General features: G+C 47.5%; 3 protein-coding genes, 1 long non-coding RNA gene, 11 other non-coding genes and 1 pseudogene across 17 annotated transcripts; 14 read left to right on the top strand and 2 right to left on the bottom strand.

The window, feature by feature from the left end:
• Window positions 1-99: 99 nt before the first annotated feature.
• LOC120704248 (calcium homeostasis endoplasmic reticulum protein-like) lies at window positions 100-4,472 on the bottom strand. Its single transcript, XM_039988561.1, has 3 exons — window positions 3,455-4,472; window positions 1,453-1,718; window positions 100-1,014 (listed from the first exon to the last, which is right to left on the bottom strand). The coding sequence occupies exons 1-3, from the start codon at window positions 4,363-4,365 to the stop codon at window positions 281-283; spliced, it is 1,911 nt and encodes a 636-aa protein (XP_039844495.1). The 5' UTR covers window positions 4,366-4,472; the 3' UTR covers window positions 100-280.
• A 2,104-nt stretch (window positions 4,473-6,576) lies between these two features.
• On the top strand, window positions 6,577-8,947 carry LOC120705241. 2 transcript variants are annotated; one of them, XR_005687850.1, is made up of 2 exons: window positions 6,577-7,210; window positions 7,283-8,947. It is a non-coding gene; the product is annotated as an uncharacterized LOC120705241 (long non-coding RNA). The 2 variants fall into 2 exon arrangements; XR_005687849.1 differs by having other exon boundaries at window positions 6,577-7,183.
• On the top strand, window positions 6,702-6,829 carry LOC120705343. The gene has a single exon (XR_005687926.1). It is a non-coding gene; the product is annotated as a small nucleolar RNA snoR111 (small nucleolar RNA).
• Window positions 6,903-7,045, top strand: LOC120705351. Its single transcript, XR_005687933.1, has one exon. It is a non-coding gene; the product is annotated as a small nucleolar RNA snoR134 (small nucleolar RNA).
• Window positions 7,121-7,206, top strand: LOC120705348. The gene has a single exon (XR_005687930.1). It is a non-coding gene; the product is annotated as a small nucleolar RNA U36a (small nucleolar RNA).
• LOC120705300 lies at window positions 7,274-7,367 on the top strand. Its single transcript, XR_005687887.1, has one exon. It is a non-coding gene; the product is annotated as a small nucleolar RNA Z223 (small nucleolar RNA).
• On the top strand, window positions 7,442-7,558 carry LOC120705305. The gene has a single exon (XR_005687892.1). It is a non-coding gene; the product is annotated as a small nucleolar RNA Z278 (small nucleolar RNA).
• LOC120705304 lies at window positions 7,693-7,809 on the top strand. Its single transcript, XR_005687891.1, has one exon. It is a non-coding gene; the product is annotated as a small nucleolar RNA Z278 (small nucleolar RNA).
• On the top strand, window positions 7,919-8,023 carry LOC120705339. Its single transcript, XR_005687922.1, has one exon. It is a non-coding gene; the product is annotated as a small nucleolar RNA snoR97 (small nucleolar RNA).
• On the top strand, window positions 8,534-8,628 carry LOC120705326 (annotated as a pseudogene).
• Window positions 8,697-8,796, top strand: LOC120705324. Its single transcript, XR_005687910.1, has one exon. It is a non-coding gene; the product is annotated as a small nucleolar RNA Z157/R69/R10 (small nucleolar RNA).
• LOC120705342 lies at window positions 8,873-9,001 on the top strand. The gene has a single exon (XR_005687925.1). It is a non-coding gene; the product is annotated as a small nucleolar RNA snoR80 (small nucleolar RNA).
• A 2,988-nt stretch (window positions 9,002-11,989) lies between these two features.
• LOC120705307 lies at window positions 11,990-12,080 on the top strand. The gene has a single exon (XR_005687894.1). It is a non-coding gene; the product is annotated as a small nucleolar RNA R38 (small nucleolar RNA).
• A 344-nt stretch (window positions 12,081-12,424) lies between these two features.
• Window positions 12,425-12,519, top strand: LOC120705303. Its single transcript, XR_005687890.1, has one exon. It is a non-coding gene; the product is annotated as a small nucleolar RNA Z223 (small nucleolar RNA).
• Window positions 12,520-14,100: 1,581 nt separating this feature from the next.
• On the bottom strand, window positions 14,101-16,490 carry LOC120704249 (protein HEAT-STRESS-ASSOCIATED 32-like). Of its 2 annotated transcripts, none has more exons than XM_039988563.1 (5): window positions 16,175-16,490; window positions 15,339-15,530; window positions 15,016-15,229; window positions 14,535-14,758; window positions 14,101-14,404 (listed from the first exon to the last, which is right to left on the bottom strand). In XM_039988563.1, the coding sequence occupies exons 1-5, from the start codon at window positions 16,484-16,486 to the stop codon at window positions 14,291-14,293; spliced, it is 1,056 nt and encodes a 351-aa protein (XP_039844497.1). In that variant the 5' UTR covers window positions 16,487-16,490; the 3' UTR covers window positions 14,101-14,290. The 2 variants fall into 2 exon arrangements, with proteins under 2 accessions (XP_039844497.1, XP_039844498.1); XM_039988564.1 differs by having other exon boundaries at window positions 15,339-15,539; window positions 16,192-16,332.
• A 3,752-nt stretch (window positions 16,491-20,242) lies between these two features.
• LOC120704250 lies at window positions 20,243-22,410 on the top strand. Its single transcript, XM_039988565.1, has 3 exons — window positions 20,243-20,498; window positions 20,623-21,363; window positions 21,480-22,410. The coding sequence occupies exons 1-3, from the start codon at window positions 20,348-20,350 to the stop codon at window positions 22,136-22,138; spliced, it is 1,551 nt and encodes a 516-aa protein (XP_039844499.1). The 5' UTR covers window positions 20,243-20,347; the 3' UTR covers window positions 22,139-22,410.
• Window positions 22,411-22,575: the final 165 nt, after the last annotated feature.

Raw genomic sequence — 22,575 nt, forward strand, 5'->3', positions numbered from 1 at the left:
AGGATAAGTAGAGATCTCTGGAAAAATGCACAATTTGCAACTGGCAAACTGCATGTCGATTTCTCAAAAACAAGTCCTTCCAGCAGTAGGACAGGCAAACTGCAGATCTCTAATAATTTGCAACTTTAGATTCATCAGACTGTAGTTGCACATTTGCTGTGACACAGTGACAGCATAAAGTTGCATTGCGCAATAACAAGAGAACCATACGGCATTACATCGTCACCTACATAGTGAGGCAAAAGTTGGGAAAATGTGAAGGGTTGCAGTCTTGCAGCTTTCACCTTGATGTGGAGCGAGCTGTGATGGAAGAATGGTATGTGGTGCTCCTCTGCTTGCGGTATGAAGAATAGACATCATCATACTGGCTCACCTCGTTCGAATCAGCAGAAGCTCCCAGACCCAACCGGCCGCTGGACCCCGGTTTGCTCTCAACGCTACCATCAGCACGCATCCCTGTCTCAGGGTTTACAAGCAGGTTAGGCGGGGGAGGAATACATGCCCCTCCCTTTCGAGCAGGAAGTTCCCTCTCATAGTCATCGTAATCATCACGCTCGCTCTGCCTCATCGGACCTTCTGATGGGTTTACCTCCCCGATCTCACTGAAGAACTTTGATACACGATCAAGGATCTCAGACTCTGGAATGGTCGATGGAGGGATGACTGTGGGGATGTCAAGTGGGCTCAAGGGAGAGTATGGCACTCCACTTCCAATCTGCATCTTCCGAACCATTCCAGGAATGAGGCCAGGTGGGAAGAGTGGATAAGGAGGTGGATTTGAATCATTTGTCGGAGCAGCAGTGCTTTGAGGAATGGCAGAGGGAATCAAAGATGGTTGCACTGGTAAAGATCCTGGAAAAGTAGTTTGACCTACAGGAGGATAAACACCAGCTGGGAGTTGATTTGCTGAAAATTGTGCAGAGGGTGCAGATTGAGGTGGACCGGAGATAGGATGGATTGCCTTTTCCTTCTCTGGAGGTTCCGAGGACCATTTTGAGGGCACCGGTGCTGATCCTGCAAAAACACCTATAATTAGGATTGCTGCAACCGAGCCAAATGTCCAGGCAATTACATCTTAAAAGATTTTGCAGAAAGATGTTGTAACATCATAGAATTAAATAACAAGATGATTTAACCCGATGGTTGCCCAGATATTTTTCAGGGAATGAAATCTAGAAACTATGAATCCTCTAAATAGTGGCCACAGCATATAGCAGCTAGTGCAGTTTAGAGGTTGCCCATAAAGTTTCTGGAATCAAATATCATGATCAAATCCAAGAGTTACTGAATCAAACCAAGAAAAATGGAAATCACCTGGAAAACAGGTTACGTACTCAAATAATACAAAAAAACAAGCATCCTTATACTGCCAGATACAACCCCAAAAAAGGTTAAGTACATAGATAGAATGGAAGAAGTAGAGGTAGTTGAAGAGGAAGAGAAAATAGATACCTGAAAAGGTAGAGGGATCTGGTGAAACATGTCGCGGTGGCAAAGGATATGCCAATCCACCTTGCATCTCTCTTTCAAAGTTAGCAATGGTTTCCTGGTCATAGACTTCCTTTGAACCCCAGAACTGTAGGATTTTCTCGACACGAGTCTGGCTGTCATCTTTGCTCTGTGGATTATTGTAAATCCTTGCAAGCATGGAACCCAGCACAGATTTAAAAGCAATAGCCTCGTTGTCAAGGTCCCGAATATTAGTTCTTCTTTGTAAGCTGCAGCATGTAGAGCAGTACATTAAATATAGTTATGCCATGCACTATGAAATTCTTAGAAGCAAGATTAGATCTATCAAGGGTCATGCCTCAGCAAGTTCTCCATAGCAGGTGTCAAAAAAAAACCGTAACCAAACAGAATCCCAAGTGATTTCCAGTCTATATCGTGGTACATCAGTGCACTTATATCGTGTAAGTTCATATTGATATATCCTCAAATTTTCTTATTTTTCCATATGGACCCTCCTATCGCAATGTGCCAATGTCTAGAAATCAAATTAAAGAGACCCAGGATCTGATTACTCCTAAAAATGGATGTATTCAAAAGGTAAAACAGTTTAGAAAAGCACAACAGACATTACCAGATGCTATTTGCCATGTGTTTGTAGCACTGCACAGTTTCTAATGGACCAAAAATTGCTGTAAAGAACTCAGGAGTTCCCTTTCATCTTTATATGAGAAAGGAAAAAATGGTTCTATGACCAAAAGAACACCGCTTTAGAAATATACAATACCACCAAACCCACATGGTACACTTTAATGCATCAGAAGATCCCTGCAGTACTCATGGCCGTAGGCCCCAAGCTGCCGGCCTGCCACCTTGCTCTCCACTGCAGCATGTCTCCCTCACTCTTTGGCCCTCGCCTGGCCCTCTGCTCCAAGCTGTGGAGCTGATCTGTTCACCACCTCCTCAGCTTGCTCCACTTGAAGCTTACTGCTGGTGTTAGTGTTTGCATGGTGAAGACTTCTCCAATTGTTTGAACAGTTCTCATATCGGCATGTGCATTACTGACAACAAGATGGATTCAATTGTTCTTCATCATCTTTTGCATTTGGGTTCTGGTTGATGGTCCGCGGCAGTTGCATCGGCAGCCAGGACAGGCAGGGGCACTGGCTGGGAGAAGTTTCGACGCAACTCTCGTCCATCTTCTCCCTTGTAGAGGTAGACATAATTCACCTCCATCTCTGGCGCATGATTTGTGAGCAGGGAAGCAAAGCCAAATGAGGATGGGTGACCACAGCGCCTGTAACTGTAAGGCTGTGACTCACCGAAGAAGGTAGGACAACGGAGATGAAACAGGATATGGATGGAAAAGGTAACGGAGTGGTAAATCCTGGACGGCACAATCTTTTGATTATATTAAAGTGTATTGGATGGGATTGATGGTATATTTCTAAAATGGTGTTATTTCAGCGTCGTAGAACCAATTTCTTTTCTATGGGAAAAGGAACCTAAATAAATAGGTATCTGATCTTTCTTCCCACTATGTACAAAGCACATTACAGTTTTTTATTCACATTGATTCCGTAATCAGTCAAAAGACAAAATTAGGTATTCCCCCCAAGAAAAAGCATGCCTCCATTGTACAGATGTTGGTCTTTGAAAATTACATGTCTTTGAAATAAATTAGGTCAAACTATGGTAGAAATAAATTAGGCCGAAATATGGTAGAACCAAATACCCCTAATTTGGTGAGTGACTAAGACGAGAAATATTCGTATAGATGCTGGAAACATGAAAAGGTCACTCCATATGTTGCTGCGCTATTGTTGACAAGATGTCAATACAATATCTGCTGACTGGCAAAAACATCATGAACCAGTCACATAACCACTCGAGGACAATCGCTCATACAGTCATACTGATCAAAACGAATACAACGACAACCAACTACACTTAAAAAGACAAGGCATAAGCAATTCTATTTGAAAGTAGAAGTTAAATCGAGCCATACCTTTCAAAAAGAATATCGTTCACCAGGAAAATTATGTGCAGCTGACGCTCCGAATCATCCAAGGTAAATACTCTCTCCCTAAGAGCTTCAGCCAGAGCCGGGGCAAATGGTAACCTTTGCATAAACCATGATTTTGCTCCCTTTATTGATTCTTTGGTGCCATTAAGATTGTTAAGCACATCTTGCAGCTCAGCAGCAACATCAGCAGGTAGTGGCCCGGATAGCCCCTTGAACGGTTGCGCGGCAGCCTCATACTCCCCATGGCCGTGGGGAGCAGCGAACTGCTGGTGCTGGTCATAGAATGGCGGGTACCCCGGCTGGTGAATCGGCGGCCCCCTCATCATAGGAGCACCCATCGGCGGCATCATATGCATCGACCCCGGCGGGTACGGCGCCGGCACCGGCGGGCGCGGCAGGAGCCAGAGCAAGTACCTGTAGTAGGCGTGGCCTTCCCCGCCGAAGACGAAGGCGTAGTCCGGGTTGTCGTGCTGCTTGTCGCGGATCACGGCCTCGAATTCCGGCCCGTTCTTGCCGATGTACTCGACGAGCTTGTCGATGCGCTTCTGGAGCTCCGGATCAGCGGGGGGCGCGGCCGGCGGCGGAGCGGGTTCGAACGGCGGCGGGTGCATGTAGGGATGGTGCGGCGGCGGGGAGGGCGTGGACAAGATGTGTGGCGGCGGAGGCGGGTGCGCCGCGTACGGGGGAGGCGGCTGCTGGTGCGGCGGCAGGTGCGAGTAGGCCGGCGGCATGGGGCGCGCGTAGGGCGCGGGCGGGTACTGCGGGAGCGGAGCGCCGTAAGGGTGGGGCGGCGGGTACTGCGGATGGTAGCCGCCGTACTGCGGGGGCGGTGGCTGCTGCGCCTGCGCGTACGCCATGGCCGCCGCCGCGTAGTCCTGGGGCTGCCGGTCCATGTGGCGTGGGGGGCTCCGGCGAGAAGAGGGGGGTAGGGCTCCGAGAGCCGGTGAGGGCGGCGGCCGGCGGCGGAGACAGGGGAGCAAACAAGTCCGAGAGAGTCCGTGAGATGCCAAGCCGAGCAGCTGGTGGACTCGTAAAGGCTGATGGGCCAGACGGTCGCAACCCAAACTCATTCGGCCCATTAAAGAAACTGCATCGCGCCCGTAAAGGAATTGGGTAACAATACGCCTGTATATATATATATATATATATATATATATATATATATATATATTAGGGTGGTACCATCTCTAATCATGATTCATGAGTCCGAGTAGCTAGTACAAACTCCATGAGGAGGAGATAAAAACCAAACATGCCTTCCTACAGAAGCATAAATGGAGCTTCTAGTTAGTAGATGAGCATCGATGTTAGAGTTCCTGCTTTCATGGATCACCTCCGCTGCCATAAAGCTCGCCATGTCTGCCTTGATCTCCCTGATGATGTGGCCATAGAGGCCCATCCCCTGGCCACTCATATGCCTCACCACATTTGCGCAATCAGTGGTGATCCGCAGGCTCTGCCCCCAAGAGGTCCCTTGCAAGAGCTAGGCCCTCTCTAACAGCCATCGCTTCCGCCGTCTCTGAATCAGATACTCCTTCCATCACCACTGCAAAAGCTCCCAAGAAAGCGCCATATTCATCCCTCGCCACCGCAGCAAGGGCCATCGTGGTAAAGTCTAATCTAAAAGAAAAGAAGAAAGTCTACTTTGCCTCCTCCCAACTTCCAAAAAAAAGTCTGATTTTTCTCAGCCAACTATAGAATCAGACACCTTGCCTCCTTCAAGTTATCAAAAGAAGACAACTTTTCTCTCTAAGTGTTTTAAGGTTGATGTGGCAGGGGTTTTGATATTTTTTTATTTTCATAGGTACAATTTTAGAAATAAAAAAAGAGATAGCTTTGGATACAAGCGCTTGGAGACTAGCTATCAATGTGCCTAATCCTTAAACTTATTTCTTTCGGGTTTCATCTCTAGCCTACCCCAACTTGCTTGGGAAAAAATGCTTGTTGTTGTGTACAATTTTAGAAATAAGAAAATATTATCTAGAGAGATCTAAAAATCATGATATGGGTCACAATACAATAGGATATGCAAGATTTTAATGGAATTTGAATTATTGAATTTCAGAAGGAGGTAAAATCAATTTTCCATTAATTTTAAGGGTACCCAAATGTCTGCTAAAAATATATGTTATCAGATTTTTAGCAGTCATTTGGGTACCGTAAAAATTTAGAAAAAAAAATTGATTCTGCCTCCTTTTGAAATTCAACAAGTCAAATTTCATTCAATAAAATTTTGTACATCTTATTGTACTATTATCCATCTATGGTTTAGGGTTTTATAAAATATCATGATTTTTAGAGTTCTCGACGTGATACTTTTGCTCTGTTTGGTTTGTGCTATGTTAGAAATTGTATCAACTTTGACCACTAATTAGAGGTATTAAACTAACTTCAGAACCACTGTGCTAGGAACCCTGAAGAATCTATTGAGATCTTTGATTGCGTGATTAGAGGATGTTACTGTAGCATCATTGTAGCCAATCATCGATCAATTACCGTCATTAAATTTGTCGCGAAAAGTTACACACATTCTTAAAAAAAATTTGCAAATAGACTTCATTTAGTACTCCATACATGCAAGATTCTCTTCTCTGAAATCGTGTGCTAGGATTCTAGAATGAGAACCAAACAAAGCCTTTGTTACTTCTAAAGTTGCACATACGAAAAATCCAAAAAGAGTTTGTCAAAATCACTGCCACCTTAGTGTCAAATCACTAAGGGAGAAAAATTGCCCGATTTTGATGAGTTGGAGGAGGGCATACGTTCGGTTTTATAGTTGGAGGAGGAAAATCAATCTTTTCGTGAAAGTTGGGGGACACTTTTTCCGATCTAAAATGAAAAGGGACCGTAGTAAACGAGCCTATTCACGACGTGATTAGCGGATTAGCCCTTGCGAGCTCCTGTAGAACTGAGCTCGAGCCTTGCTTGTAGTTGTAGGCTTGGATTGATCGAGCCTGAGGTTACAGGCTCGATCAACTTCAGCTCGAGCTCGAGCTTGAGGTGACAGGCTCGCTCGAGTTCGGCTCGCCCTACTCTCTTCGCCGCCACGGAGGCTATAAACACCAACCGATCCCCTCTTCTCTTCCAACTAGGGTTTCCAAGAACCAGCCCGCCGCCGCCGCATCCTCGTCGAAGCCAAAGTCTGTTTCTCCTTGCTGTTTTCCTTTTATCTTTCTCTCATTTGTTTCGCATCATTTCGATCTGTAACTTACCGTGGTCCTCTCTTGTTCATGCGGGCGGGGGCACGAACTATTTTGTGCGGCGCCGCCCATGCAAAGAGGGGATAGATCGACGCGTCAAGAAATCGTTTCAGTTGCCATGACTCCAGTAGGCAATATGATTGTTGCTTGACCACAGTTTTGCCCCTCAATACTACGTCTCTTGCCGTGTTTTAGTCTCGTTTGCGTTTTTTTAGGATCAAAATCGGTTTAGGCACGGTGCTAACCCCGGGCTTGTCGGATTACACCTTGAAGAAGGAAGCCCCAATGCCTGTGCTAGATCCACCATGCCATTCAGTGTTGCAGGCTATGACAAATCTTGTGATTGGTCTGTGTCAAAGCAATGGATACACATATTCTTTAACAGCTTAGCTCCTATGAACTTTCTTTGCTTTTTTCGTTGATTGATGGCAGTGTTTTGTTTGATTGATGGCGGTGATTTGACATTACCCGCGCTTCTGATGTAACACGTGAAGCAAAGGTAAAAATAATGGTTGAATTTCTTAATATGAGCCATCCAGTAACCTATAAAAATTCTGTTGTCTTAGTTGTTTTCTGCATCGGTGTCATTTTTGCTGATGTGATTTGGCAGTGATGATACAACCTTTCAGCTTACAACGCCAGTTTTGCTTCTGAGAATTCATGACAGATAAAGCTGATACGCGTCTGAGCCTTGATCTGTGTTTGTGCACATTCATACTCAGTTTAGAATAATTCGTTTATGCATCAATCTGAACATAGCATACCATTGGCCACTGATGAAATCGCCCAATGTTTGGAGGTTGCAATCGGTTCCAAGTTCCTGCTTGTCAGGAAGAACCTACTTGGAGCCCTGCACTCGAATGACAACAATGGGCAATGCTGAGGTCCTAGATGCTATGTCTAAATGTTTTTGGTTTATTCTTTTAGTTTCATTGCCTTGATCTCTCTAGTGTTTGTGCACATTCATACTCACTTTAGAATAAGTTGTTTATGCATCAATCTGAACATCACATACCATTGGCCACTGATGAAATCGCCCAATGTTTGGAGGCTGCAATCGGCTCCAAGTTCCTGCTTGTCAGGAAGAACCTACTTGGAGCCCTGCACTCAAATGACAACAATGGGCAATACTGAGGTCCTAGATTCTAGTTTTAAATGTGTTTGGTTTATTCTTTTAGTTTCATTGATCAGCTGTCCAAACAATGATGCTGTGTTATGTGCCGAGTTTAACTATCCTTGCGCAAGTGCTTTCTGATTTGCGGGGAGGCTGAAAAGCTCGGAGAGTGTGTGTTGTCATCAGCTTCGTCTCTTTTTTACTGTGAGATGGGAGTTAAATAACAGCACGAGATTGTCTACTCCTGCGTGATTCAATAGTGGATCAGATTTTCTTTGTTCCTTGCAACAAAATTAACATTTCAGCCTTAAGGAAGCCTAGGGAATTTTGCTCAACAAATAGCCCAGGTCTATCTACCAAGTTAGTCAAAGCCCAAAGTGCATCTCTCCCGTACATAAGGCCACCTCCAAAGGTGCTGGCGAAGTTGTCAGCTGACGTGGATCCAAGAAACAATAGAACTTGAAAAGATAAAAATGATTCTGTCCTTGGTTGCAGCGTTCCCACACTCAACACATGGAAAGCCGCAACAGGCAGCCAGCGATGTCACTGGATGTTGGACAAGGCCTGATGTGTCCCTGAAAGCCTAAAGCAAGGACAAATGTGTCCCTGAAAGCCGAAGCCAAGGCGTACATAGCCCCTGCTTTATTCTTTATTCATTTGAAGCTGCCCTGCTTTATTATTTATTTGTTCAAAGCTGTATCCCTGATTATATTATTGTCTTTTTTGTGGTAGATTGGTTGATTTGAGATTGGAGCAGTGATGAGCATTTTTCGTGGACTAGAGTTTCTGATACTGCCTTCGTAGTATTTGATGACCAAACCCTTGGCTGTCTGAGCGCTGAATTCTCACTCTACCTTTTTATTGTTTACTTAGATTGTTATTTGCTTTCTGATGTGATAGTTGACCCGAGATTTGAGTGATGATGACTATTGTGTTTTGGACTAGAGTTTCTGATGCTCCACTTTGTGGTAGTATTTGAAGACCAAACCCTTGGCTGTCTGAACTCAAATCTTACATGTCACCAGTGTCTTTATCATCTTTAGATTAAGGTTTGTATCCAATATTCTTTACTTAGATGCTTCAATTACTAATTCTGGAGGATGATCTTGTTCCTCTTGGTATAATGGCTTGGGGCCACACTCTTGATGTGTGGTTATATCCTGATTGGTGGCTTTATTGGTGCCATTCTAATCCTGGAAAGGCTCATATTCATTCAGATGTAAAATTGATCAGTTTTCCATGCGTTTTGTGTGATTTGAATTATGCAAACCATTGAAAGTGAAAGCGCCAAACTCACTTTGTGATGTATCATGATAGTTCTTTCATATTTAACTAGAAATGCATGGCCATAGTTCTTTCATATTTAACTAGAAATGCATGGCCAGCTTGTGGGCTGTATATTTCACATCGTATGTTTTTAGTTGATGTGTACTTTAGTTCGTACATATAATATTTATTGTTTCAGATTTGTAGACCACTCTCATAACTTCTAGTGTTTTATCTTTACTGATTGCATGATTTTTGATAGGGCAATTTCAGGTGTTACAACCTATCCAACGAGAAGAGTGATGCAGAAATCTTAACCATATGTATGATGGAATAGATCAAATGATTGAAATAGAGAAATATTATACTTGTGATAGGATTCATTGCATGAAAAAATACTGATACCATATAGCCACTTGAGACAAATCGAGCTTTGTAAAGTGATTCCAATTGTAAAAATATCTCCTGAATGCTTGTATCTTGACAAATATGTCCAAGATATAACTTGCGGGCATACATCCAACATAAATAAGATAAATGGCATGATCTACAGATTATCAATCTAGAACATATGATTGGCCATTGTTATTTTTATGACTTATTCTACTTGCATCCATCACTCATCAAGTTCATTGGTGGGTTATAATTGATAGAAGGCTAATGCAACTTCGATGTTTATCAATTTAGTTTTGATCGATGTTGGCAAGAAAGACCAAATAAGTAAATGTAGTTGATAGGAGACGTAGAGGAATAAACTACATGAGGTATGCAGAAAGATTGAAGCCCAAAAGTAACCTGGTTCAACCTACAGCAGTGACAACCCTGAAGTCAAAAATTTCTTGTGGAGAAGCTTAAACTCCTAGCATTGGAGAAGCTTGACATTGTACATTTATAGTGGTGCAGCCGCAACCTCATGGAGGAAGCAGAGGATTAAAAACCAGATCGTTATAATCCCTGCAGTACACATTTCTTTTATGGGTTTGACAGTATGATAAAATGTTTTAACAGCAAAGTTACTATGAATGTGTAATGTATATATAGTGAAATAACATATAAGAGATTAAATAATAATGTTGATAGATGCTTCAAACAGAAATGGATTTCACAATATAAATGGCTTAGGACTGCAGTGACCAAGTTATTTCAAAATTTCATCATTTCAGAAAGGGCATATGAAAAGTAGATTTCTTCCAAGTACATAGAAGAGATAGCACAGTCCTTAAAATGGTGGTAGGAAAAAAAATGGATTGAGAGGTTTGCCTCATTATCGCCAATGGAGTTTAGGAAAAAGATTCCAAGTTTAAGGTTCATAAAGATCAACCAATGGAAACACTACCTACCATCCTCCTCCAAGATATGACAGACAGACAGAGTATTACCTTTCCTGCCCAATATGTTGGAGAGCGACGCGCCGGCGGAAGGCTGGAGATGGAGTCAATCTCATGGAGAGGTCGATGTAGCACCAGCTAGCGGAGGCCTACATGGATGCTGGCTGCTACTACGATTGCAGCTGGGTTTTTCTATCATTGTTCCTGCAGGGCACGGAGATGCTGGTGAAGCCAAGCGATGATAGCAAGATGTGGCACCAAAGGAAGGTCTGTAGGGTGGGGAGAGTGAGCAGCGTGCGTGGAGGATGATTATCATATGGCATTGCAAAATAGATTAGTCTGCTCAAATTTGTAATCATCTAATTGTATTGCTAAAAAGAAGTCACTTGTGATTATCAGGTGCCATCGTAGATTGTTCCTAAAAAATATCAAATGCATGGATGTAGAATTGGTAAGCTTTCAACGTTGGTGGTATACAACATGGTGTTATAGCTTACCGTTTTGGAGGCTGCACATTTTGACGAACACCTTGCAGGCAAGGGAGGCAACGTCAGGTACAACAGCTTCAACCTAGGGAAGGGGGACGGTGCTGCACAGGGCCAGTAAGCTAGGAGGGTAATGGAGCCCGGTATCGTCTTGAGGTTGCTTGGCACCGGCGCCCAACATGGCTAAGGCTATCCACCACCATCTTCAGTCAAGGTTCTCCATGAACCCAGAGCCTGGAACTCAATTTTTTTGGTGAAGCGCGCTCAATCCGACGAGGAACTAGGTTCTGGGTGGTAAAATATCAAGTTATCAAGGAGGAACTTGATTTGGGCTGCGGTGAGGTTCAATCCGATAAATCTGTTGTGGCTCGACACGCATGGCGAGGAAAGCAGGGAGGGAAGGGAAGGGGAGATGAGGAGTGGAAGAGCGATGAGAGGTTGAGGCTACGGCAGGGAGAGCAGGCAGCGGCAACGCGTCGGGCGAGCGCAGGTCGGGCAGGCGGCGAAGGGCAGCGGACCGTGCTGCAGGTGGAGAGGAGCGGGTGGTGCGGTAGGCGTAGAGGCCCGCGGCGCGGCCTCGAGCTCGGCCACGGCGGGGCCACGGCGGCGCGGCGGAGGCCCTCGCGCGGCGAGCGGGGGCTGGCGAGCGGCCGCGCGTCGGGCGGCGAGCGCTCTGCGGCCGGCGCGTGGCAGGTGCGGCGGCTTGGTCCCCTTCCTCTCCCTCTCTCCCTCCCTCTCTGTCTGGCGGCGGGCGACGGGGCGGCGAGTTGCAGCTCCATCGGGCGGCCTCGACGGTGCGGCGGCGGCGGACCTGCGCAGTGGCCTTGCGCGGCGGTGGCAAAGGCGGACCTGTGCGGCGGCGGCAGAGGCTCGGCAGTTGCGGCGCGCGCGGGCGGAGCAAGGGCCGTTGGATGGCCCGATCGGACGGCCGTTGCTTTTCTGGACGACGTGGCGCAATGAGGAGTCAGGGAATCGGCTGATGCGGGACGCGCTTTCGTGTTATATATATATATATACAGGGAATCGGCCGATGCGGGACGCGCTTTCGTGTTATAGAGATAGGAAGATCTGATAGATTCCTCCATTATTTTTCTCTTTTTTATTCAATTTCTTTGGTCTGATGTAGATGTGGATGATGATAACACAAGTAAAATACAGTTATCCCTGTCTGATTCCTTCATAAGGGTGCTGAGAATACTATAATCTGACACTTGCCTATTAGTTTTGACAACTCGTTTTGTGACCCTTCTTTTAAATAGTGAAATTTAGTAATTTACCACTGAGCAACTAGGGATCTCTCTCCAATCTTATGGTTTGCTATTTTTCTTTGGCTTTTCTTGGTCAGCCAACTTTGGATGCTGGCTGATGCACAATTCAGGACTCGCCCCAGGCAGGCCTCTGCAGTACTATTGAGTTGGCAGTGATGATACAACCTTACAGCTTAAGGCCTTGTTCGGCTGGCTGGCTGGGTGGATGGCTGGCTGATTTGGCGTGAGAGAAAAACACTACTGGTTGGCTGGCTGGCTGGCTGATTTAGCGTGAGAGGAAAATACTGTTGTGGCTGGCTGAATCTCCCAGCCGAACAAGGCGTAAAACGCCAGTTCTGCTTCTGAGAATTCATGACAGATAAAGCTAAAACTTATCTGAGCCATTTCTTTAATAGCCTTATTTGCAGCAGATGGCAATATATTCCTTCAAACCTTGCATCCTATTCTGTCATTCCCAAAAAAACAAGTCATTCTAGAAATTCTAGGATAAATTAACAAAAAGTTAAAATGATCATATTTGCTCTTATTTATTATCCATATTTGACACTTTGACTTTTGCACTTTCTAAATAGAGTAGGATGACTTTCTTTTGAGACAAATTTTGAATGCTAAGAGTAAGGCTAATGATTTAGCCCATTGTTGGCTGCAAGATTCTATTCAGCCCATCTCTTAGCCTTCTAGTATAGTGGTTTAGCTCTCCACCATTAATATGTGGTCCACTTACTATCTCACAAGCTTTCTCGGTTCTTGTGCTACAAGCTTGCAGTCCACTTCTTCTCTCTCCCCTTCTCAGCATTTAGCCTGCTTGCAGCCTGCTATAATACTTGCTCTAAAGTCACTTGTTTGTTTGGGACGGAGGGAGTATTTCCCTACCATTCCTAGGAAAAATTCAAGTATTTCATTCTGCTACAGGCATACAACTTTTAATCATATCTTCATCTGATTTGGCTTTTTACAGGGTTGTGAGTAATTTTTCATTCAGTGGCCCCTTGTGAAAGGAAATTAAAAAAAATGTGTGGTGAAGGTAAACGCGTACGGCGTACAGAATAACTAAGTTAGTACAAAGGTTAATTCTTTTTTAGTTCTGTATCAGCTTTGAAGCATTGATTAGGGTTTGGTGTTTCTCAAGCCTTCGCTGCACTTGAAGACTGTCCTCGTCCATAACTGTCTGGGTGATGCTTGTCTTGGTGACAGGTTAGTCCGATCACCTAGATGTTGCATTAGTATGCTAATCATGGATCCTATGTTGGATTTTTTTTTTGCCAAAAAGGTACATTGTGCTTTTGTAATCATGTGTATTAGTGTATGCATGTGCTGCCATATTTTACCATCTATCATTATTTTTGCAAACTAGGGACTGGTTTGTTAGGGCCCTTAGGGGTGGATACTTGTGTATTCTGTTTCTAGAAATTGTTCCAGATCACCCTTCTAGTAAACATAACTAAATCGACGTGCCGAAACTGCTCTTGATCCATTCCTGATTGATTTGTAAACGTTGCAGTTGTATATAGTGTAAAGCCTTTTTTTTAGGGTTAGAGACCTGTAGGCAACTGGACCCATTGTCGACAATGGGCTGGGCCCAGCAGGGAAAACGTGAATAGGAGCGTCGCTCTGAGCTGAAACTTCGAGACCTCGGCCTTAAGTAAGGTGCAAGACCATCCACAGTGGAAGGAGCAAATGAAAGAGCAAATGCACTGTTTGACACTGTAGATGCACTGTTTGGCACTGTAGACAGAGAGGACGTGGGAAACGAGAAGGGAGCAAATTTGCTCTTGCTTCCTCCGCTGTGGTCAACGAGGGGCAGCTGCGGTCCATCGCCCCCTAAAAAAAAGAAAAGAAAAACTGCTGAGTGCTGACCATCGACGACGAACTGTTTCACAGTTTCTACCAGAAAACTTCCAAAGCATGCTCTCATCCTCCCAGAAATCTGTTCAGGATCCTGAAAATTCCACACACATGGACTAACATAGCAAGACGAACACAAACTGTTGCATATAGAACCAATTATTACAGCAGTTGTTTATAACACAACACATGCTAGCACATTGGTCGCTAGTAGTTACACTGAGGCCATAAAAAGCTGCACGGCCAGAGGCGCGGAGCTATGACTCCATGGACACTGGAACCGTCTCAGCTCCGGGATCAAGGAAAAGCTCGCTACATCAGGAAGAAGGGTGAGGCGAAACGGGAGGAAGGGTTGCTTCTGCGCATGTTGAACCCCCGGAGGCGCTCCAGATTCATCACATCCGAGTGGTCGACGAAGAGATTCACCTACATTTGCAGACAGATACATGTCAAAAATTTAGGATCAAAATGGTGAATGAACAAGAGACCATTGACAAGCCATGGTCTCATCAGCAATGTTCAGCTTCAGGTTTTTTCATGGGGAGAGATTCAGTACCCTTGGGCCGTATCGTTTGACGAACCACTCGGATGTGCTGGGGTTCGAAGCTTCGAACATGGTTTTCTCGAGCCCGAGCCGGCCTATGATCTTTGCAACGATGTCTGCCCTTAGGGAGTCAGCATGCTGGCAGACATCATCAGCATCGATCATGATCATATCTGCCCCAGCTTCCAAGCATCTCTCTGCCCTCCTAATCAACAGGTCAACATCTTCGATTCTTTCTGCAACACGTGGGCCACAAACACCGGTTTTGTAAATACAGCAGTGCGATTTAGACATGCTAATTTAGAATGAAAATGCAGGCCTAGCTTGCAAGGCGGCATTGAGAGCGGCAAATGGTTCAATCAAAAGTTACAAACGACCTAGTGGTCAGTGACCAATGTATCACAAGCAGTTATCGAATCGGTGTTCCGTAGAATTGGGGCTCCGTGCAAACATCATTCAGTAATGATACGAGACGACTAGTACAGTAATATACCTGAGCTCCGCTCCTTGACTGGAGCTATGTACGCCCCAAACGCCCTATCACCAGATGCAGGAATATCAGAACTGTCAAACTTCACCGAAAACAGTGGCTTTGCCCTCAGACCGCTACTCTTGATGAGGCGGACCAATCTCAGGAGAGATTCTTCAGGGAGCTTGAGAGATCCAGCATTCAGCTCAATTGTGTCAAACCCTAAGGCCTTGCATTCCTGAAATGGAATGTTCGTGTCATGTACAAGTACAGCTCAGGTGACTTAACAATTAACACATGTCCAGCACATTGCTACAAAATTATAAAACCATAGCAGACCCACATACCTCCACATATTGCTTGAAAGAAGAGGGTCCTTGACGTAAAAGATGTTCTGCCCAGTCACCTGTGCTCACGTATATGTCATGCTTATGTGCTAAATCAGTAATCTCTCTGATCAATTCTTTTCCCATCAAACTATGGCATCCACCAGAAAACTTCAAACTGTCAACAAAAGGACCAAGAGAATCCAATATTTCCTGAAATGAAAAACAAAAGGTTAGGCCTCAAAATGTGCTGTCAGAAATGGTTAGGATGGCGAAAAAAAAGCAAAACACATCACCACTCATTTGAGCAACATAACCAATAAACTAGCTATGGATCTTCTTTCCGAGAATGGTTACTGTTTTTTTCCAAGTTCCTTATCAACCACAGTTCAACTTCATTCAAAGTTCCTCGTATTTTCCCCTTGTGTCAGTTGAGGATTAAATTCAGATTTACAAAAATCCAAAGGAGTCAAACACGCTTTACTGTGGGTTTTTATCACAGTGCAAACATAGATTCCCCGGATAATTAAAAAAGTATTGGTTAATTCAGACATCCAGTTCAACAATCAGCATGATTTGGCTGATTCAGTTCGAAATTCGGCTACACCCACGTCCCACGGCGACCACATACTGAAATCACTCATACGGTTTCAACCTAAACAGCAGCAATCTAATCTCGTGACGATTCGTGCATGTCGCAAATTTGCGTTCGGAGGACAGGCCGAAACTGAATCGCGCTCAAAATCAAACCAGAATACGTCCAATCCAGGTCGGCGCAACCCAATACCGAACGGATTGGAGCAGAGCACAGGACCAGGACGCCGCGAAATAGGGGCGGATGCGAATCGGCAGCGAACCTGGAGCGCCTGGTTGGCTGGTTGGCGGGGCGCAAGGAGTAGAAGGGGCTCCGCATCTCCGTCACCCCGTACCGCCGCGGCTTCTCCGGCCGGTCGTCCTCCTCGTTGCCGTACCCGCGCAGCGACAGCGCCACCACCTCCTCTCGCCAACCCCTCATCGTCGCCGTCGTCGTCCCCTCTCTCTCTCTCTCTCTCTCGCTGAGTCGCTGTGGAAGGCGGTTGGTCTGATCGCTCGAGAAAGAAGCACGGGAGGAAGGCGGTGGAAGCTCGCGGGTGCTTCTGGAAACGAGCACTGGCTGGCCGCTGGGCCATGGCAATGACGTGTGTCCCGTGGATGGGGACCACACCGAGGACAAATGTCTCTCGACTCTTTTTATCCAATCTGAACTTGGGCTTTGGTGGGCCAGAACCACTCACAGGCCTGGTTCGATGGGCTGAAGTGGTGCGTGTTGTTGACATGGCATCAAAAGTGGGCCCACTCGGCTCAAAAAAAAAATCAAAAGTGGGCCCACTGTATAGCGTTTGCTCCACTTGCAATGTCCAATGACGGATCATTGAAGTCTACTCCCTGCTGAAACAAACCGTTCGCAATTGTGTTGGCATTGCAATATCTTGGGTTAGGTACACGGAAAAATTCAAAATTGGCGCCCTCCTCACAATCATCACCAATTAGGTCAAATTCCCGTCTGGTAAAAAAAAATTTGGTGAAACTACTAGTCGCATTATTAACCTCGCCCTAGAACGGGAGGTCGAGAAAACCCATAAGAAATCCAGATGAGATAGGAGTGGAATCACCTTGCTTCAGTTAATGGGCGAAGCTTGGGCTTCAACAATCCCAACTTCCTCAAGCAAACCCCATTTTTGCATTATGATCAACCACAGATACAAAAGCCTAAATTTGAGTACTTAGCACCTATCCAGCTATAGAGCAAAAGCATCCAGCACTGCCCTTTCTTGTATTTCTAGCTTTGTGCCGGTCGAGTTATGTATCATTTTTGTGTCCTTTATAAGCCAAACTAGAATACAATACAAGAGCATGCTAAATTTTAGTTTTAGGCGACGACTCATAAGTCATAATACTCTGATTTTTTTTGCTCGTGGTATTAGATTCCTCTTAGATGAGCTATGACATATATATTTTTTTTGATGGGTCAACGGGGAGAGAGAATCCCCACATGAATTGCATTGATGGGCTTTTTGGCAAGCCAAAATGCTACAACATTTGAGATTCAGCAATTTTACAACAGCCCAACATAACACAACACCTAGATCAGAGTGGATAACTTTTATAGATCAAGACAAAGCCAAGACACCAGCTAGAGAGACGGCCACCGAGCGTCGATTGGAGCCACCACCGAACAGCATACTCGCCGGATACACCGCAACCATTGCACCTCCACACCACCCCTCGTAGCTACGCCGCTCCGCTGTCACCCTCCATCTGAGGGTCAGGCCAACGGAGAGGGGACTAAAAGCGGCGGGAGGGCGCAGACCAAGGCTCACCAAAAACGACAATCTCCCCTTCGATGCTGATGGAGCCACCTTTGAAAGCACATCCGGACTCCCACATACCACCATCCAACGCCATGCAAGGGGATAAAACCTCACAGGGGAATGGTGGCAGAGTGGAAACACCAACCCGCCATAATATTTGATGGCACCACTAGCAGGTAGAGCGCCGACGGAGCAGAGGCGCCAAATGGAGGACACCAGCCAGACTCACGATGACCATCCATAGCTTGTAACAGCTTTGCACCAGAACCAACACCGGGGAAATGAGAGCAAGCGCACTGGCTTCAAGTAGCAATGAGCAACAATACTTGGGTGGGAGGAAAAATTTGGCATTGCCTCCAAGAAGGGGAGCGGCACCATAGGCGTCACCGATGTCGACAAGACCAGCGTAATGCCGGATTTAAGATTCCTCTGGCAGTTTCCCGCGCCCACCCGTCACCGTCAGGGATGGTTGGAGGCCACCGCCGGCGATTTGCACCTGCAATCACAAGCTACAACACACCTCAGATAGAAGTTGAAAACTAGCACACACCCGTAGGTAGGGGAAGTGCTGCGACAAAGCCTCCAATGAGGAATGCGGCACAATGAGTGTCGCCATTGCCGGCCGGCATGAAGCCAGGCGGGGATTTCTCCCAATGCTCCCGCAACCACGGCGGCACAGGAGGCGTAATAGCTCTGAACGGCGACATCGGAATTGGCTCACTTGTGTCACAACCGCGTCGCTGAGGCCGAGCGCCATGGACACTGAGTCCTGGGTCACGGTCGACCACAACAGCACTGACACAACGAGCCCCACGACCAGCCGCCGTCGCCACCCAAAAGAAGGGCAGCCACAACAACTCGGGAACGCCGGGAGGGGGCGTGTAAAACCAGACGTCGGCCTGGAAGGGGCCAGATCTAGCCGCCGGCGACCCGCGAACAGGCTCCCCCGGCGGAGCAGAGTGGGGCGGCCGGGCAGCGCCAGGCACGCCGGATCTCCGCGCCAGCGCCCCGCCTAGGTGCCGGCTCTGGGAAGGCGCTAGATCCTGCCGGGGAGGGGCCGGATCCGCCCCCCGGCGACCCACAGGACCTGCACCGCGTGGTGCTCGCCAGCCATGGTGGCATTGAGATTGGGGGATGGCAACTCGGGGGATAGATGGATGCGTGGATGGAGGCCTCGCTGCCGCCGTCCCTGCACCCACGCGGGCTTCCGGCGGCGAGGTGGACGGTCGGGAGGGGAGGTGCTTTGGGGAGGCGGCGGCGGTCCGCCCGGGCCGCCCCTGGGGGGGGGGGCGACGCGAGCGCGGGGGGGAGGGGAGGGGAGGTGGCTTAGCCACGGGCTTTGGATCTCCTATGACAGATATTGAAACTAGCAAATAGGTATTTTTCATCCCTAAAGGATTACAAAATAGGAACCAACCTCCATCATAATGGAGATACGAATTAGACAACATAGGAAACCGACTTCCGTTATGACAACTATGAAAATAGACAAAAATGGAAACCAGCTCCCATCCCGACAAATTTTGAAAATGGATAACATATAAATCAACTTCCATTACGACATGCATCGGTAACGGACAACAGAAACCGACTTACATACGATGAACAATGAAAATATAGATAACATAGGAATTGACTTCCGTTACGACGTGTATTGGTAACTGACAATCGAAACCGATTTCCGTTACGACGTGTATTGGCAACCGACAATAGAAACCGACTTCCGTTACAACCTGTATTGGCAATTGACAATTGAAACCGACTTCCATTAGTTAGGAACGCCATTTTGCATGCTTGTGTTGGTACCGAACTTAACACACTCTTGGGTTCTCTCTGTAGTTTCACCCTAAATTTGCTCAAAAAGTGTGTAGCTAGAACACTAGCCTGATGGGGGTAATCCTGATTCTTGAGAGCTCTCACATGGCTTTGCTAGCATACCTGTTTAGTTGTAAAATTCAAAATTCCAAATCTATCACATCGAACGGGAATCTTACATGCATGAAGTATTAAATATAGATGAAATAAAAAAACTAATTACATAGTTTGCTTGTTAATTTTGAGACGAATCTAATGAGCCTAATTAGGCAATGATTAGACACTAAATTGCTACAGTAATTGTACTCTAATGATGGATTAATTAGGCTCGTTAGATTTATTTCGTAGTTTACATACAAGTTTTGTAATTAATTTTATAAGTTTTGTAATTAATTTTATAATTAATTTATATTTAATACTTCAAATGCGAAAAAAATCCCATATCAAAAATTTGACGCTTGTAACTAAACAAGGCCTAGCAAGCATGAGCCTGGACTCCTGGAGACAGCAGCGGAAGCATGACGTCACTCGCTCCCCTTCAACGGTATCCTAGGGATACGCTTCGGCCGGCGACTGACAAAGCCACAGCGCAGGATATCGTCTTGAGAATGCACATTTCTGCATTCCACACTGCAATCTACTCCATATCCTTTTTAGAAAAATAAAATCTATTTGTATTTTCAAAAAAATCTATAGCAACCGTTACTGGACTGACCAGTGTGATTTTTTTTTTAAATTTCTGCTCAAAGAAGCCTAGCCACTGTGCATTGTACCGAGCGCCAAAGATTCCCGGCCGCCGCAGCCCGTTTGGTGGCGATCTGTTCGGCCGCTTCTGCCTCCTGGTCCCGGCGGCAGCGGCGCTCCATGCTCGGCAGCGAGGAAAATCTCTGGCGGCCGCGACGACGCCCCCTCCTCACCCCATTACTCCAGTCAGTTACCATTGCCCCTGGCTGCATCTGCATGTGCCGGTGCGAGGACCTCCTCCTCAGCTTGGACCCATGGCTTGCTTCTTCAGGTTCTTCGATCTCCTCTCCCGATCTTTGCTGGTGAATCTTTGGCAGACGCACAACCATTAATTGTTGTGAGACCCTGAGATTTGATTTGCATTGAATGCATGCTATGTTTTGGCCAATAAATAGCGGCGCCTCTCGGCAGCAATCCGGCCAACATCCAGCGAGGAGCTCCCGAATCTGGGCGTCCGCCGAGAAGAAGAGGGTGGAAGCGGAGGAGGAGGCCGGAGAGGAAGACGATGGCCATGCTGTGGTGGAAGTCGCTCAAGAAGACCCTGAGCTGCAAGTCGCGGGAGTCCTGCGACGTGATGAAGCGGGAGGACTCGCGCGGCGGCAGCGCCAGGGGGATCAAGAGGTCGTTCCTGCCGCCGTCTCTGCCGAAGTCGGGGTGCTCGCGCTCCATCTCCAACCTGCGGGACGTGATCCACAGCCAGTACGGCGGCAGCCGGCGCCGGGCGCCGGCGGCCGTGCCCAGCCGCTGCGACAGCCCGAGGTCGATCGAGAGTAGCGACGTCCTCAGCGCGGTGACGCACGACGTGCTGCTCGCGGCCGGGGCCCCTGCCGGCTCCGGCCGCGACCTCCGGGCCGGCGCCGGGGAAGCCCCGGGGCTCGCCGCCTGGGCCATCGGCGGCGCGGCACCGCTCAGCCCGCTCCTGATGCGGTGCCGCACCAGCCGCCTCTCCCAGAGGAGTTCCCCGCGCGAGGTGTCGCCGATCCGGCTCCGCAGCCAGGCAGGCGCCAGCAACGGCGGGGTGGGCTCGCCCGCTCCCGCCTGGGCCTCCTACGGGGTCGGCGTCCGGTGCGATCGCTGCGGCGGCCTCTTCTCCAGCGACGACGCCCTGGAATCGCATCACCTCGTCTACCACGCCGGTAAGCGCCGCCGCCGCGTGCTCCGTATTTTTCCCCGGGATGATCCACCACGCATCGGTCAGGAATCGCGACGAAGCTGCTGAGCTACATTTCATGGCGATCCGTCGGTTTTACAGTCACCGAGCTGGTGGACGGCGACACGGCGAGCAAGGTGGTGGAGCTCATATACAAGGTCGGGTGGCCGAATCCCCAGGTCGCCATGGATCGTGTCGAGAGGGTCGTCAAGGTCCACAACATGGACAGGTCGGTGGGCCGGTTCAAGGAGTACATGGAGGAGGTGAAGGCCAGGGCGGCGACGCTGCCCAACAAGCACCCCCGCTGCATCGCCGACGGCAACGAGCTGCTCCAGTTCCACGGCACCACCGTCTCCTGCTCCCTCGGCGCCGGCGGCTCGCACAGCGTCTGCGCGTCGGGCGCCTGCAACGTCTGCCGCATCATCCGGCACGGCTTCTCGGCGACGAGGGAGAGCAGAGCGGACGGCGGCGGCGTGTTCACCACGTCGACGAGCAAGCGCGCCCTGGAGTGCCTACAAGAAACCAACGCCGCCGGCGGCGGCGGGGAGGCCGGAGCCGGCGGCGTGAAGCACGCGCTGATCGTGTGCCGGGCGGTCGCGGGGAGGATCCGCCGCCCGCTGGAGAACCCGCAGGACGCCGCCGGGCAGCCGGGGTTCGACTCGGTTGCCGGCCAGGTCGGCGCCGACTCGAGCATCGAGGGGCTCTACCTGCTCAACCCGAGCGCTCTCCTCCCGTGCTTCGTGGTCATATGTAAAGCTTAGATCTTGCGGTTGGTTATAGCCATCATAGGGAACCAAAGCATAGTATTTAGCTTCGTCCTATATTTTTATTTGATCATCAATTAAAGTTATAGTTTAGTTCACTAGTTGTTGGAGAACATTAGGCACCATGTTCTCCTTATATGTTTTTCATTGTTATCTCATTGATCGATCTGGTGTACATTCTTCTTTAATTTGTACCTTCCAGCAGTGACGAGTGAGCAACACACCAGTTTCAGAGATTGGAGGACACTAGACAGCATGTTGTCCACATATAAGTATGTTTTTTCTTGTCACCCACCCTTTCCTTGTCAGTTTGAAATGCGGGAATTTTTCACATGGCTTCACTCGGAAGAATGTTTTCCCACGAAATTTATCAAATTTGGTGCATTCTAAATTTGGATAGGACGAGCCTGCACGCTCAAACAAGAGACATGCTT

The sequence above is a fragment of the Panicum virgatum genome, chromosome 4K (genome assembly GCF_016808335.1).
Source record: "Panicum virgatum strain AP13 chromosome 4K, P.virgatum_v5, whole genome shotgun sequence".
NCBI lineage: Eukaryota > Viridiplantae > Streptophyta > Magnoliopsida > Poales > Poaceae > Panicum > Panicum virgatum.

Bases quoted from the DNA above. Each gene is read 5' to 3' on its own strand.
- LOC120704248 (XM_039988561.1), bottom strand. From the start codon at position 4,365: ATGGACCGGCAGCCCCAGGACTACGCGGCGGCGGCCATGGCGTACGCG. The intron at 1,719-3,454 runs GTATGGCTCGAT...TACATGCTGCAG, and splicing joins AACGATATTCTTTTTGAAAG to CTTACAAAGAAGAACTAATA. The intron at 1,015-1,452 runs GTATCTATTTTC...GTGTTTTTGCAG, and splicing joins AGATCCCTCTACCTTTTCAG to GATCAGCACCGGTGCCCTCA.
- LOC120704249 (XM_039988563.1), bottom strand. From the start codon at position 16,486: ATGGCCCAGCGGCCAGCCAGTGCTCGTTTCCAGAAGCACCCGCGAGCT. The intron at 15,531-16,174 runs GTTCGCTGCCGA...TTTTCATTTCAG, and splicing joins CAGCCAACCAGGCGCTCCAG to GAAATATTGGATTCTCTTGG. The intron at 14,759-15,015 runs GTATATTACTGT...CACGTGTTGCAG, and splicing joins AGTCAAGGAGCGGAGCTCAG to AAAGAATCGAAGATGTTGAC.
- LOC120704250 (XM_039988565.1), top strand. From the start codon at position 20,348: ATGCTCGGCAGCGAGGAAAATCTCTGGCGGCCGCGACGACGCCCCCTC. The intron at 20,499-20,622 runs GTTCTTCGATCT...GCCAATAAATAG, and splicing joins CCCATGGCTTGCTTCTTCAG to CGGCGCCTCTCGGCAGCAAT. The intron at 21,364-21,479 runs GTAAGCGCCGCC...TCGGTTTTACAG, and splicing joins TCACCTCGTCTACCACGCCG to TCACCGAGCTGGTGGACGGC.